This window comes from Hypanus sabinus, chromosome 2 (genome assembly GCF_030144855.1).
Source record: "Hypanus sabinus isolate sHypSab1 chromosome 2, sHypSab1.hap1, whole genome shotgun sequence".
Taxonomy (NCBI): Eukaryota; Metazoa; Chordata; class Chondrichthyes; order Myliobatiformes; family Dasyatidae; genus Hypanus; species Hypanus sabinus.
The window spans coordinates 167,547,082-167,562,098 of NC_082707.1; the positions used below are offsets into that span (position 1 = coordinate 167,547,082).

General features: G+C 40.3%; 1 protein-coding gene and 1 non-coding gene across 2 annotated transcripts in view; both read right to left on the reverse strand.

Moving 5' to 3' along the window:
- znf839 (zinc finger protein 839) overlaps window positions 1–12,423 on the reverse strand; it is a 43,976-nt gene extending 31,553 nt beyond the window's left edge. Inside the window, exons 1-2 of the mRNA XM_059958931.1 lie at window positions 11,091–12,423; window positions 2,787–3,722 (exon numbers count right to left, since the gene is read on the reverse strand). Of these exons, the coding sequence (XP_059814914.1) occupies window positions 2,787–3,722; window positions 11,091–12,188 (2,034 nt within the window). The 5' untranslated portion in view covers window positions 12,189–12,423. The remainder of the gene's footprint in view (window positions 1–2,786; window positions 3,723–11,090) is intronic.
- A 311-nt stretch (window positions 12,424–12,734) lies between these two features.
- trnak-cuu (transfer RNA lysine (anticodon CUU)) lies at window positions 12,735–12,807 on the reverse strand. The gene has a single exon. It is a non-coding gene; the product is annotated as a tRNA-Lys (tRNA).
- Window positions 12,808–15,017: the final 2,210 nt, after the last annotated feature.

Genomic DNA, 15,017 nt, shown 5'->3' on the forward strand with positions numbered 1-15,017 from the left:
TGACAAAGTTTTCATCCCCTTTGCAAACATAGTCGCTGCAGAAGAATAGCACTTGTAAGAGACGCAACTGTAATACCAATTCACTCTGAGCTGCGGAAGTCAGCGGCTGCAACTGGAGATGAAGCTCATGGCTCCACAATCTCCAAGGCCTTGTAAAAAAAGAGTACTTATGGAAAGATGGCATAGAAAAAGCACCATCTAAACAAAACATACTTGTCTGTAAAGATTACAAGGCATCACTTAGAAGATAATGCGAAGATGTGGAAGGTGGTGTTTTGGTTGAATGAAACTAAAGTGGAAATATCTGACCTTAATATTAAGTGACACATGTGGTGTACATCTAATACTGTAGATCAACCAGGTAACAGCAACCCTAAAGTATGATGGAGGTAGCATCATGCTATGAGGACGCTTTCCAGCAGTAGGGACCGAAAATCTGGTCAGGATTGATGGGAAGATGAATGCTGCTAAATACAGAAAGATCCTGGATAAAAACATGCTAGCCTCTGCCAGAAAGCTTAAATTGGGAAGGAAGTTCATCTTTCAGCAGGACAACGACCCAAAGCAAACTGCCAAAGCAATGATGGAGTGGATTCAAATGAAGAAAATTGGTTACCTTGTATGGCTCAGAGCCCTGACCTTAACCCTAACCCATCTGAACATCTCTGTCAAGACCGCAAGATTGCTGTCCACTGCCACTCCCCAACTAAGATGCCACAATTTGGGCAATTTTACAAGAAGGAAATGTTGCTCCATCTCATTGTATAAAGCCAATTGAGACTTATCCAAAAAGACCACTGTATAAGCTGTGATAGATGCAAGAGGGGGTTAAACTAGGTACTGAGTAAAGGGAGATAAACATCTTTGAATTGCTGACATTTCAGTTTTTGAACTTTTGGTTTTTCATGCTTTACAATTTTTTGGTAAAAATTGTTTTTTGTGCTCTACTGTGAAAAAAGGAACACGTGATTCACAAATAAACTCCCTCAGCTAAATTGACCAAAATCCATGGTTGTAATACTCTTATGTGAACAAAGGTCTGGGGGCTGAATGCTTTCTTATAGTACTGTATAACTGGACAAGGACTGCAGGTATGTAGGATTTGCCTTCAAGTAACCACATTCTGGCTTGAAAAAAAAATTACCATTCCTTCTTTCTAATGGATTTTAAATCCTTGGTCTTCATAGCAGACCACAGTATGGAACTATTAGCTATATCAACTGAAAAGATCAAAGGTAACAACTCAGAGTACCTTCTCCAAGTCGATTCTGGTCATACAAATTAAGCAACTCCAACAGCCCAAGCATGAATAATTTATAAACCACTGGAGGACACTATTACTACCATTCCCCTCCCAATTTAGTTTTTTTTACTGTTTGCTGGAAGGCTTCTACATTTGCCACTAATCACAGAGAAACAAAGAACAGAAACAGGCCCTTTGAGCCACTTCATTCACATCAACCAAGGTGTCCATCTAGGCTAGTCTCATTTGTCCACATTTGGTCCATATCCTCTCATCTGTTCCTACCCAAATGTCTTTTAAATATTATTGGACCTGCCTCAGCCATGTTCACAAACAGTTTGTGGCAGATATGTACCACCCTCTATGTGAAAAAGTTGCCTCTCTAATCCTTGTGAATATTTTCCCTTTCACCTTAAACCTGTGCCCCTCAGTCACTCACGTTCCAAGGAATAAAGTCCTAGCCTGCCAGCCTCTCCCTATAACTTGGACCCTCTAGTCTGAGCAACATCCTTGTAAATCTTTTCTGCACTCTTTCTAGTTTAATTATGTCTTTTCCATAATAGGGCAACCAAAAATCTACACAGCATGCCAAACTCATCCTCACCAATGATTTGTACAATTGTAATGTAATTTCCCAACTCCTATACATAATGCCCTGACTGAAGACCAGCATGCCAAAATCCTTCCTCACTATCTTGTCTGTCTATAATGCCACTTTCAGCAAACATAGTACTTGTCATTCTGTTCCATAGCACTCCCCAAGGCCTTTGCCTTTATTTTATAACTCCTACTCTGGTTTCATTCCCCTAAATGCAACACTTCACTCTTTTCTGAATTGGAATTTATTTGTTAACCCTCAGCCCACTTAACTAGTTTAACACAGAAATTTCAAACAAAATTTCAAACCATAAAATTCAGATGAAAACAGTATGCAAACATCAGTGAACAAACCAAAATGCTTCAAAATAACATTTTCTCAAAAGTTAACACAAAAGCAGAATACTATATCAAGCTCAGCAAGACATAATATTTGACACAAATTTAGAGGAAAAACTGAAACAAATCATTTTTCTTCTAACATCTAACCTGACTCTAATACTGAACTATTATTCATAACATATACTTAACAAATGACATTGTACCTCTCAGTAATCTGAAAGTAATAAACTATCCTTAGTGCTAATTCAATTAATTAACCACCTAGTTTGGAAATTCACCAATTTATCCATCCTACATTAGACAAGTCAACTCAAGTTGCAATATTGCCAAACACAGGCCTCAGTGCATGAAAATGCTTATAAGGCACACTGCTTACCAGTGACTGTTAGTTGAAATGCTTCTTGCCTTAAGACCAAATGCAAGAAAAAAATTAGATAAAGAGAGAATTTGCTATGATGGCCTGCTAATACTAATTCTCAGATGTTCATAAAAATATGGCTTTTTGAGCAATACATCTTAAGGACTAGCAGCACCCCGGAACCAAACACCAATATATCAGCACTTTTAGGAAAGGAATTCTGGATACCACGTTATCAATACATACCTGTTGAACGTCTTGAGATGACAGTTCTGTGCTCCCCACCATCACAGATGTAGTGTCAGTATTTACAGATTGTGTCTCTAGTCCATCAACTATTGTGCCATTTCTGTCACCACCTCCTCCAGTGTCCCCAACAATCACATCTCCATTGGTTTTGCTCACAGAGGTTCTCTGTTCCTCAATGACAGAAGCCAGCTCTCCATGAGATGGGTTGAGTCTATAATGTCGTGCTAACCCGCCCCTTCCAATGTAAGACTTTTCACATGTGTCACATTTAAACTTTTTGGGCTTGAACGAACAAGGGATTGAAAGGCTTGAATCATCTATTTTTGTTTTCACATCTTCTTCCTCAAAACTGTATTCAGAATAGTCATCTGAATCAGATTGATGGCCTTCTGCCAAATCTTCTGTCTTTATGAACTTGTAGTCTTTAACTTTGTATTTTGGAGGTCGCGATATACGACCAGATCGAGTTTTGATCTTCACAGGCTTTTTTTCCTTTGATTTATCACTAACTTCCTGCTTCTTCATGTGACTAGTAGAAATTGTATTTGCTACTGCTGTTGTGGTGGCATTTATTGTGGTAGTTACAGTATTAGTGAAAATGCCAGACTGACTACTGATGGTGACCCCAGGAATCATGCGTATAGAATTTACAGGTGCAAGTGGTGGGGGCTGCCGCTGAACAAGTAGTTGAATTGGAGGTTCTGAAGAGCTGTGCAAAATATACTGTTGTGACCCAGTGGTTGAAAGAGGCTGTATTCTAATTATCTGAGGTCCAGAAATATTAACTCCTCCGGATACAGTTGTTCTTTGGTTAGCCATCTGATTGGATGCTGCTGTTTTAGGCTGCACTACTGCTAAAGGTGGCATCGGCCTATCCTTCTCCTCCTGGGATGGGACAGTTTGAATGTGAACTTGAACAGTATCTAGTTGATGCTGCAAGAAAGCAAAAAGAAGTTAATATTTACTGACGTTTACTGTTCACAACCATGGCATGCTCATTCAAAGAGCAACTGAGCAGTAGTGACCTAAAAATTCTATTCTGGGATCTTGAGTGAGGCAAGATTTGGGAATTAGCCTCAACTGCTGTGGGTTAAGGATAAAATGAGACCTGATGAGGGGTTTCAGCCTGAAACATTGGCCGTTTATTTCTTTCCATAGATGCTGCTTGAGCTGCCGAGTTCCTCCATCATTCAATACATTTTACTCTAAATTAGTTAAAATGGTTGCCACAGTTAACAACCAGCAAGTGACCTAGTGGAATAAAGTTATAAACCAAACAGAACACCTGTCCACTAACGCAGCTATAACTTTATGAACTGGCAACCTGGGTTTCAACTGGACACTCACGCATTTTAAAGAATAAAAAGTATATCTCTTCTTTTGAGGCTTGACAAGGCAGAGGTGGAGTTATATTTCCCTTTTACTGGAACATCAAAAAGCCAAAGGTTATTACATCAAAGTAAGAGATCTGCCATTTACTAGAGAGATTTAAAGCAAAGTTTACACATAGGTGGTGAATATTTGGAATTCCCTACACAGGTAAAGCATGATACTCAGTCCCCAACATGTTGAAGACAGATCAACAAGCTTTTAAATATTAAGGCAGTCAAGGGATATGGGGTTAGTGCAGTAAAGTGGCACGAGGGAAATAATCAGCAATGATCTTTTTGGATGGCAAAAATGAACACGAAGAGTCAAATGGCCTACTCCTGCTTTGTAATAACAAAGCATCAATCCTTATCTTAAGGTATGCAAAGACAAAAGAATCAATTCAATTTTAAAATCCCACTTGGCTACAAATCTCAAATCAAATGTTTTATCATCAGTGCAGAATTCATTTTTCCTATTATATACTTTATTTTCACAGAATTCAGGAAATTTTAATTACTAGTTAAAGTCATTCAAATAGTTTTGTCATTTCATTGGATTTTATACTATACTCATTTTATTAAAAACTTCAGGTCACATTAATCTACAATGGGCAACACAATGGTGCAGCTGCCTTGCAGTCCCGGAGTCTCAGTGAATCCTGACTACAGACACTAGCTGCTTGGAGGTTGTATATTCTGCTCGGGAATGAGTGAGCTTCCTCTGCAGACTCCAGGTTTCACCCACTTCTGAAAGATGTAGGGGTTGGTAGATTAATTGGTCACTGTACACTGGCCCTGTAGGTGAATATGGGGAATTGACGGGAACATGGGGTGAATAAAAAGAAATGGGATGAATGTAGGATTGATGTAAAGAGTGGCTGATGATTAGTGTGGGCTGAAGAGTCTGTTTCCAGTCTCACTGAAGCAACCTTAGAAAAAGTCAGATTATTAAAAATAATCTTCCTAAAGCCAACTTGTATAACTTGCCCATTTGATGAGGAAGTCGTACAATCCGTGCCCTATACATATTGTAAGAGATAACTGCATAAAGGAATTACACTTAATAATACTAGTAATCAACAATGCAAAGTCCATACCATAATTCAGGTGTAAAGTTGTTTCCATTGCAGTAAGAATTTTGTTCATTAAAACCAGTTTCCTCATAAATCAACCAAATTAGCAACATTTGATAAAGGTACCAGAAACATTCCACCTTAATCTTGGTGAATATACACTTTTTATTTTAATTACTAGCAACTGTGGTTCTCTTTTAGCCCAAGGGCATGGCCAACCAAAAGGATGAGCATGATCCACCACAAGCACTTCTCCGCAAATTGTATCCCATTTCAGGAGCCCCTTAATTCAGAGTGAATGCGTACAGCATTAGTTTCTCCACCCATGAATGAATAGTAAATCAGATCATTCCGTTTATTTTCATGGTACTCTGTACTTCAAAAGCAATGTAAATATTAATAGCACAGAATATGTAGGCAATATCATAGGCATGTGCTGACATGTTATTAAGTTTTATGAGTTTTTATTTTCAGTGAAAAGGGGATAATAGAAAGGAAATTAAACTGTAATGAAGATCATTTTAGAATTAATATTCTGGAATCTAGTAAGGCAAGATTTATATTGTACTGCTAACACAAAAGTACAGAATTTTGTTTGTTTTATATTTTCTGAAACAGAACACATGAACCTTCAATCCATCAATACAAGCAGCTTGCATCTTACAAACTTGATTGAGATTTTTTGGGGAGGTAACCAAAGTAATTGATGAGTATAAGTAACACAGAGGTTGTTACCTATGTGGACTTCAGTATTGCACCTGACAAGGTCCCTCATGGTACGTTGTCCAGGAAAATCAAGATAAAGGGATCCATGGTGGATTTCTCATTTGGATTTAGAATTGGCTTGCCCATAGAAGACACAGGCCATTGGCAAAAGGGTGTTCTTCTGACAGGAGGTCTGTGACCAATGTGTTCTGCAGAAATCAGTGCTGGCAACTCTTACATATGGCATATGTGAGGTGTTGCACTTTGGGAGGTCAAATGCAAGGGGAAAATATACGCTTAATGACAAGGAAAGCATGATGTACAGAAGGTTCTTGGAGCCCAAGTCCATCGCTGAAAGTGACAAGTAGATAAATAATGCGTATGGCATGCTAGAATTCATTGTTAGAGGTATGGAGCATAATAGATAGCAAATTATGTATAAAACTCTGAAATACTGCATGCAGCTCTGGTCGCCGGTCGCTCCATTACAGTTAAGATGTGGAGACTCTGGAGAGGGTTCAGAAGAGATTAAACAGGATAGTGCCTGGATTACAAGGCATTAATTATAAGCAAAAGATGGATAAATCTGAATTGTTTTCTTTGGAACAAATGCTGAGGGGTGATTGAAACAAGTTTATAAAATTATGAGAGGCACAGCAAGGGTAGAGTCGGAATTTTTTTCCCCAGGATAGAAATGTTGAATACTACCACACCTAGCTTAAGGTGAAGGGGAAAAATTTAAATGGGATGTGCAGGGAAAGTCTTTTTTGAAAGAACAAAGAGTGGTAGTTGCCTAGAACACAACATCTGGGGTGGAAGGATTAATATTTATGATAGTGGCATTCAAGAGCCTTTTAGATAGGCACAAAAATATGCAGGAAATGGAGAACTATGGATCATGTGTAGGCAGTAGATTAATTAAGCATAATGTTAGACACAGACATCATGAGCCGAAGGGCCTATTCCTGTGTTGTACTATTCTATGTTCTAGTCCTATCATTTAAAGATAATGGCGATCTAACTGTAATCTCAACTTTACATTCCTATCTACTCATGGCAACCTTTAATGCCCTTACCTTTCAACAAGTCATCAACTTACTGTTTTAAAATTATTTTTACAGCTTATCCCAGGAACATACAACCTCGCCACATCCATCAGGATCTTGTTTCCATTAGGTCTCCTCTGACTCTTCTAAGTGCCACATATAAGCCTCACTGTCCAGCTTTTCCTCACAAGACAACCCTCCCTTTCCACTTACTGAGCTTTCTCAGAACATTTCCAAGAAACCTGCATTTTTCCCCCAAAATCAATACTATACCCATACTTTAGATATCCTCCTTCCATTGGTATTCATTTCCCCTATCAACAATGTCATTGTTAACTTTCTTTACTACCCACTGTACCTGCAGCATAGGATAGCCAGATCACTTTGCATTTTTGAGTTCCACAGACTTCCATTAACTAGATAGATAATTTTTAAAATTTTTTCCTATCAAAATAGACAATTCCACATTTTTCCCCACATTATACTTCACTTGCAGAGCCTCTATCCTCTCAGTTAACACACGACTTTATAGCCTCATGTCCCCTTCACAACTTATTCTTCCATTCTTTGCATCATCTGCAAATTAAGCAACTACATAGAAACATAAAAAACTTACAGCATAATACAGGCACTTTGGCCCACAAAGTTGTGCCAAACATGTCCCTAGCTCAGAAATTACTAGTCTTACCTATAGCCCTCTATTTCACTAAGCTCCATGTACCTATCTAAAAGCCTCTTAAAAGACCTTATTGTATCCGCCTCCACCACCGTTGCCGGCAGCCCATTCCACAAACTCACCACTCTCTGTGTAAAAAACTTACCCCTGACATCTCCTCTGTACCTACTCCCCAGCACCTTAAACCCATGTCCTCTTGTGGCAACCATTTCAGCCCTGGGATAAAGCTTCTGACTATCCACACGATCAATGCCTCTCATCGTCTTGTACACATCTATCAGGTCACCTCTCATCCTCCTTCGCTCCAAGAAGAAAAGGCCGAGTTCACTCAACCTATTCTCATAAGGCTTGCTCCTTGTAAATCTTCTACACCCTTTAAATGGCTTCCACATCCTTCCTGTAATGAGGCGACCAGAACTGAGCACAGTACTCCAACTGTGGTCTGACCAGGGTCCTATATTGCTGCAACATTACCTCTTGGCTCCTAAATTCAATTCCACGATTAATGAAGGCCAATACACCATACGCTTTCTTAATCACAGAGTCAACCTGTACAGCTGCTTTGAGCGTCCTATGGACTCGGAACCCAAGATCCCTCTGATCCTCCACACTGCCAAGAGTCTTACCATTAATACTATATTCTGCCATCATATTTGACCTACCAAAATGAACCATTTCAAAATTATCTGGGTTGAACTCCATCTGCCATTTCTCAGCCCAGTTTTGCATCCTATCAATGTCCCGCTGCGACCTGACAGCCCTCCACACTATCTACAACGTTCGTGTCATCAGCAAACTTACTAACCCATTCCTCCACTTCCTCATCCAGGTCATATACCCTTACGAAGAGTGAGGGTCCCAGAACAGATTCTGAGGCACTCCATGGTGACCGACCTCCATGAAGAATATGAGACTCTTTGCCTTCTGTGGGCAAGCCAGTTCTGGATCCACAAAGCAATGTCCCCTTGGATCCCATGCCTCCTTACTTACTTTCTCAATAAGTCCTGCATGGGGTACCTTATCAAATGCCTTGCTGAAATCCATATATACTACATCTACTGCTCTTCCTTCATCAATGTGTTTATTCACATCCTCAAAAAATTCAATCAGGCTCGTAAGGCACAACCTGCCCTTGACAAAGCCATGCTGACTACTCCTAATCATATTATACCCCTCCAAATATTCATAAATTCTGCCTCTCAGGATCTTCTCCATCAACTTATCAACCACTGAGGTAAGACTCACTGGTCTATAATTCCCTGGACTATCTCTACTCCCTTTCTTGAATAAAGGAACAACATCCGCAACCCTCCAATCCTCCGAAACCTCTCCCGTCCCCACTGATGATGCAAAGATCATCACCAGAGGCTCAGCAATCTCCTCCCTCGCCTGGGGTACATCTCATCCAGTCCCAGTGACTTATCCACCTTGATGCTTTCCAAAAACTCCAGCACATCCTTTCTTAATATCTACATGCTCAGGCTTTTCAGTCTGCTGTAAGTCATCACTACGATCCTTTTCCATAGTGAATACTGAAGTATTAAGTACCTTAATACTATTTCCTCCAGTTCCATACACACTTGTCCACTGTCACATCTGATAGCTCCTATTCTTTCATGTCTTATCCTCTTGCTCTTCACATACTTGTAGAATGCCTTGGGGTTTTCCTTAATTCTGCCCACCAAGGCCTTCTCATAGCCCCTTCTGGCTCTCCTAATTTCTTTCATAAGCTCCTTCCTTTCATGTCTTTACACAAATCATTTCCATAAACTGAACCATTCTCATCACAGCACTTGTTATTTTATGCCAACCACAAAATGACATTCACGCTCCTCTATTTTCCATCAGCCAGCTAATCCTCTATCCAAGAGCCTTTCATATGAGGAAAGGTGGGACAATTAGGATTACATGTGGCATTTACAAGAGTGAGAGAGCACACACCAGTCCTCAAGGGATCAGCAGTGAAAAGGGTAAGCTGTTTCAAGTTCTTGGGTGTCAACGTCTCTGAAGATCTATTCTGGGCCCAACATACTGATGCAATTATAAAGAAGGCACACCAAGGGTATATTTCATTAGGAATTTGCAGAGGTTGTATGTCACCAAAAAGTAGCAAATTTCTACAGATGTACCATGCAGAACATTCTAACTAGTTGCATTACTGCCTGGTATGGAGGGGTAACTGCACAGAGAATTGGAAAAAGCAGCATCATGGACACTAGCCTCTGCAGCATTGAGTACATCTTCAAAAGGTAATGCCTCAAAAAGTAGCATCCATCTTAAAGATCCCTATCACCCAGGACATGCCTCTTCTCATTGCTACCAACAAGGAGAAGGCACAGGAACCTGAAGACACACACTCAACATTTTAGGAACAGCTTCTTTCCCTCCATCAGATTCTGAATGGACAGTGAACCCATGAACACTACCTCACTATTTTTGCACTCATTTTGCACAGCTTATTTAATTTTATATATTTCTCATTGTAACGTATAGCTTTTTAACGTATTGCATTCTACTGATGCTCCCAAACAACAAATTTCACGACATATGCCAAAGATATTAACCTGATTCTGATTTTCTGAAATAACTACTGACAAAGCACCTGATTAAATGCCATCTGGAAATCTATGTATAGTACATCCACTTTATCCTCCGTATATATAACTTCTTAAAAAAACTCCTATAAATCGGGCAAACTCAATTTCCCTTTCACAAAACCATGTTGAATCTGCCTGACTACCTTGGGTTTCTTGAGTAACCTGTTAAAATATCCTTAGCAGCTTAAGCTTGGAACATTTTCTTTTTCAAATTTGTTATCAAGACAATTAACTTGAACTTTCCTATTTTCCATCTGACTCCCTCTTTAAACAAGTCATATTTTGTATTTTCCAATTTAACAGAATCACCATGAAATCTAAGTAAGTTTTGAAAATTAAAACCAAGACATTATGTCACCAGCTACTTTAAGATCCTAATATGCAAGTCCATATAATCCGTCTACCTGCTTCCCCCCACAAATTATTCAGTACCATTTCGTTAATAACTGAATTTTTCTTGAGCTCCTCCCTTCCTTTCAATTCCTGATTAACAAATATTTCAGACTGTTGTTTGCAGCTCCAGCAGGAAGATTGATGCTAAATACCTTATTTGTCATTTCTTATGTTTTTATATCATTGTTCTGAGACTCACTTTCTGTAGGACCAATGCTTATTTTGTTAACATTTTTGAGTAATAATAGTTCCCAGTATCCTTAATTTTCCTGTCTTATTAATATTTTCATCATTCTTTGCTTCCCTATCTAGGTGCAGTTACATTGTTTGATAATACCTTTAAGTTTTTGACAGATGGCAAGACCACCCTTCGGTTTTTTTCATTGGAATGCAGCTGAAAAAAAATTCATTTCAGTTAGTCTGTAAAGCATCTGTAAGTACCTGTGCTGAAGATGTTACTCGCAATGGGGCCATCTTTTGTTGTACATGTGCAATACTTTGTTGTAAATTCTGCTGAAGGACAGCCTGATGGGCAGCATTCTGCAACTGTCGTGCTGCATTGTGAACGATCGTCAATGGTTGAGTATACGCAGCCTGCTGCTGTGAAACTGCCGTTGGAATCTTAGGCTGACTAGGCTGGTTTACTGTAGAAGACTGAGTAGAAATAGTTATTTGCTGAACTTGAGCTGGGTTGCATGAATCAATCCTATGGACAACCTGACTTGATTGAACACCTGTTTGCACCTGCGGCATCAGAGAATTACATACAGGAACTTGTATCATCTGATTTTGATCTGTTGGAAGCTCTCGGGTTTCGGGGGCAACACACGAAGTTAGGCTGCTTTTCTGTAGTACCCGATTCTCAGGAGGCTCAGAATTCAAATGGACGGCAGTGGTTTTGCCGAAATGTGCCGCATGTTGCTGGGATTTAGTAACATGGGCGATGACATGCTGCAGTTCATCCGTTAGCCCAACATGCTGCACAAATTGTGTATGATCTTGTTGCTGCTGCTGACTGCCAAACATTTGAGCCGCTTCACTTTCACTTACTTCTACCAGTCCTTGCTGCTTTGTTAACTGCTCAACCAGTTGTTGTTGTTCCTCTGGGGTCAATCCAGTGCCTTCCACGAAAGTACCATCGGGTTGTACGTAAATAATGGTGCTAGGGGTGGACTCAATAGAAATACTTTCCAGCTCCTCGGCCACGGCGAAGTCACCCGCACTCACCGCTGCCATGGTGCCAACAGACGGAGGAGCCTCTCCCAAAGAATTCAAGATCCCGGTAGCATTCAGGAGTCCATCCCCATCATCGGACAGCGTGCTCACCACCTGAGTCGCCCCTTCCTCCACGGCCACCTGAACATATTCCGGCAACACTTGGCAGGAATGGACTTCGAACTGCTTGCAGGGTACACTGGCGCAGGGGACATGCGACGCGGCCTCTTGATGTGCTAGGCTCTCCAGACGACTGTTGCCGTGCTGCGGTTCTGTAACAGCCCCGTCCTCGGTTGTCAGGCTGTTCTCCTCCTCGTCCGCCATGTTGGCGTCCGTGCTCAGGCAGAGCGAGTCGGGAACTGCACCGCTAATTTCTCCGTCCACAATTTTTTCGCCCCGAAGACTGTTTCCTGATTGACATGGGGAAAATAATCTCCAAAAGGCTGGCTAAACTGAAAAAATCCGTCAAATCAGCAAGGAAAAGATTAATCCGTCTCCATATAAAAAAACCGCACGTCACAGAGCCTGACACAACATGGCGGAAAGCCGGAGTACGGGTGCCGGCAAAGCTTAAAAAAATTAAGTGGATGTCGTAAAGATTCGTGTTTGTCGGAACGAGAGCCAAAAGCGAAATCAGCATGTGGGGATGAACCACCAATCCGAAACTGCCCCACGTGGTTGTGAGCGTGAATTACATTATAATGAATGGGCCAGTATAGTGTAACACGTATGTGAAATATACCTCGAAACCACAGAGATAATGAGAGTAAAATATAATTTACAAATACAGTCCGTATCATAAATGTGAGTCTTAAACAGGGATTTTTAAGGATTTTTAAAAAGTCCTTGAGAAGCGAAAAAAACAGTGGCCGCCCAACGTGGGGCTCGAACCCACGACCCTGAGATTAAGAGTCTCATGCTCTACCGACTGAGCTAGCCGGGCGCTGAGAAACAGCGAACTCCTGTCTCTTATAACATGTAAAGACAGATGAGTTACCGTGTATTTATGTATTTGTATTTTTTGAAAAACTCCAAAAAATAATTTATTTCCAAAGCAGAATTCCTCATTGATATTCAGAATCTAAGTTCTGCTATGCAGACTGTATTTCTTTTCTCCAACCTAAAGATAAAATACTATATACTCTATTTACAACATTTTATTTTTATGTCATTATGGTATTACAAACTTTCGGTATCTTTGTACTCGGTGAAAGTTTGGTATGATCGCTACCATAATGTAACTGATGAGAAAACAAATACATCATTTCAAAACAGTGTTTAAAACAGTAAGACATTATTGCATTGAATAAGAGATGTCTGTCAAAACTACTATTCAATAAAGAAAATATGATATTTTATTTTTACGCTTGACGTTGTGAAAGAAATATATTTCCCGTTATGTGTAAGTTATTTGATAAAATTATGTAAAAGTAGAGAAATGTAGTTGTAAGTTATTTTTCCTCTCTCTGACAATTTCCTGTCACATAGACTCATATCAACCTAGCTCAGTCGATGAAAGTAAGTATTCTTCATCACTGTTGTCTGAAAACTAGAGAAAACGCACGTTTTAATCCTCTTTTGCCAAATCAGCGGTCGGAAAACATCATTGTATTCTTCAGCAATGCACACAAAATGTTGGGGGAACTCAGCAACTCGGCAGCATCGATGGAAATGAATAAACAGTCGACGTTTCTTCAGGACTGTAGTCTTCATTCGATTTAGCGGTCAAGCACCTTGGCAAATACCTGGGGCTGTTATACACGCTCACACCCGGATGGAAGTTTATAAATTGGTAAGCTGTTGAAAAAGTTAGTAAATAAAAAAGGTAAGTAGAAACGAAAGTAGATCAAAAGCCCACAGCAAAAATACTAACTTGCATAATTCGAGAGGCTGCCTCAATGACTGTCGTCCGGTAGAACTTACGTACATCTACCAGATGGTCATTAAGTATCTGAACACCTGCCTGGGGAGTGACTTGGATCCGCTCCAGTTTGCCTACCGTCACAATAGGTCCGCAGCAGATGTCATTTCACTGGTTCTTCACTCAACCCTGGAACATCTGGACAATGAAGATGCACACATCAGGACGCTATTGCTGTTCGGCATTCAGTTTTATCATTCCCTCAAAACTTATCAATAAGCTACAAGACCTTGGCCTCAATACCTCCTTGTGCAACTGGATCCTCGATTTCCTCACTTGCAGACCTGAGTCAGGTTGGATTGGGAACATCTCCTCCACCGTCTCCATCAGCACAGGTACACCACAAGGGTCTGTGCTTAAACCCCTGCTCTACTCACTTTATATTCATGACTCTGAGGTTAAGCACAATGCCACGTTCAAGTTTGCTGACAACATCACCATAACGGGGGGGGGGGGGGGGGGAACCAAAGGTGGTGATGAAACAGCATGTAGGAGGGAGACTGACAATCTGGCTGAGTGGGGCCACTGCAACATCCTCTCACTCAGTGTCAATAAGACCAAGGAGCTTGGTCCTATTGACTTCAGCAAGAGGAAACCAGAGGTCCATGAGTCAGTCCTCATCAGGAAATCAGAGATGGAGAGGAACTTTAATTTGTCAGTGTTACCATTTCAGAGAATCTGTCCTGGGCCCAGCACATAAGTGCAACTACAAAGAAAGCACGGTAGCACCTCTACATCCTTAGAAGTTTGTGAAGATTTGATATGACATCTAAACCTTTGACAAATGTCTATAGGTGTGTGGTGGAAAGTGTATTTACTGGTCTACAAAGTATCCAGGACATCTTCAAGGAGCGTTGTCTCAGAAAGGCAGCGTCTATTACAAAGGACCTCCAGCATGCTCTTTTCTCACTGTTACCATCAGGAAGGAGGTACAGATGCCTGAAGGCACCCACTCAGTGACTCAGGAACAGCTTCTTCCCCTCTGCCATCCGATTCCTAAATGGATATTGAAGCTATGAACACTACCTCACTTTTTATTATATATTATTTCTTTTTTTGCACAATTTTTAATCTATTCAATATATGTATACTGTAGTTGATTACTTATTTTTTATTATTATTTTATTTTTATCCTTTCTCTGCATTATGAGCAGCATTGAACGGCCACTGCTAAGTTAACAAATTTCACGACACGTGCTGGTGATGATAAACCTGATTCTGATTCTGGTTGC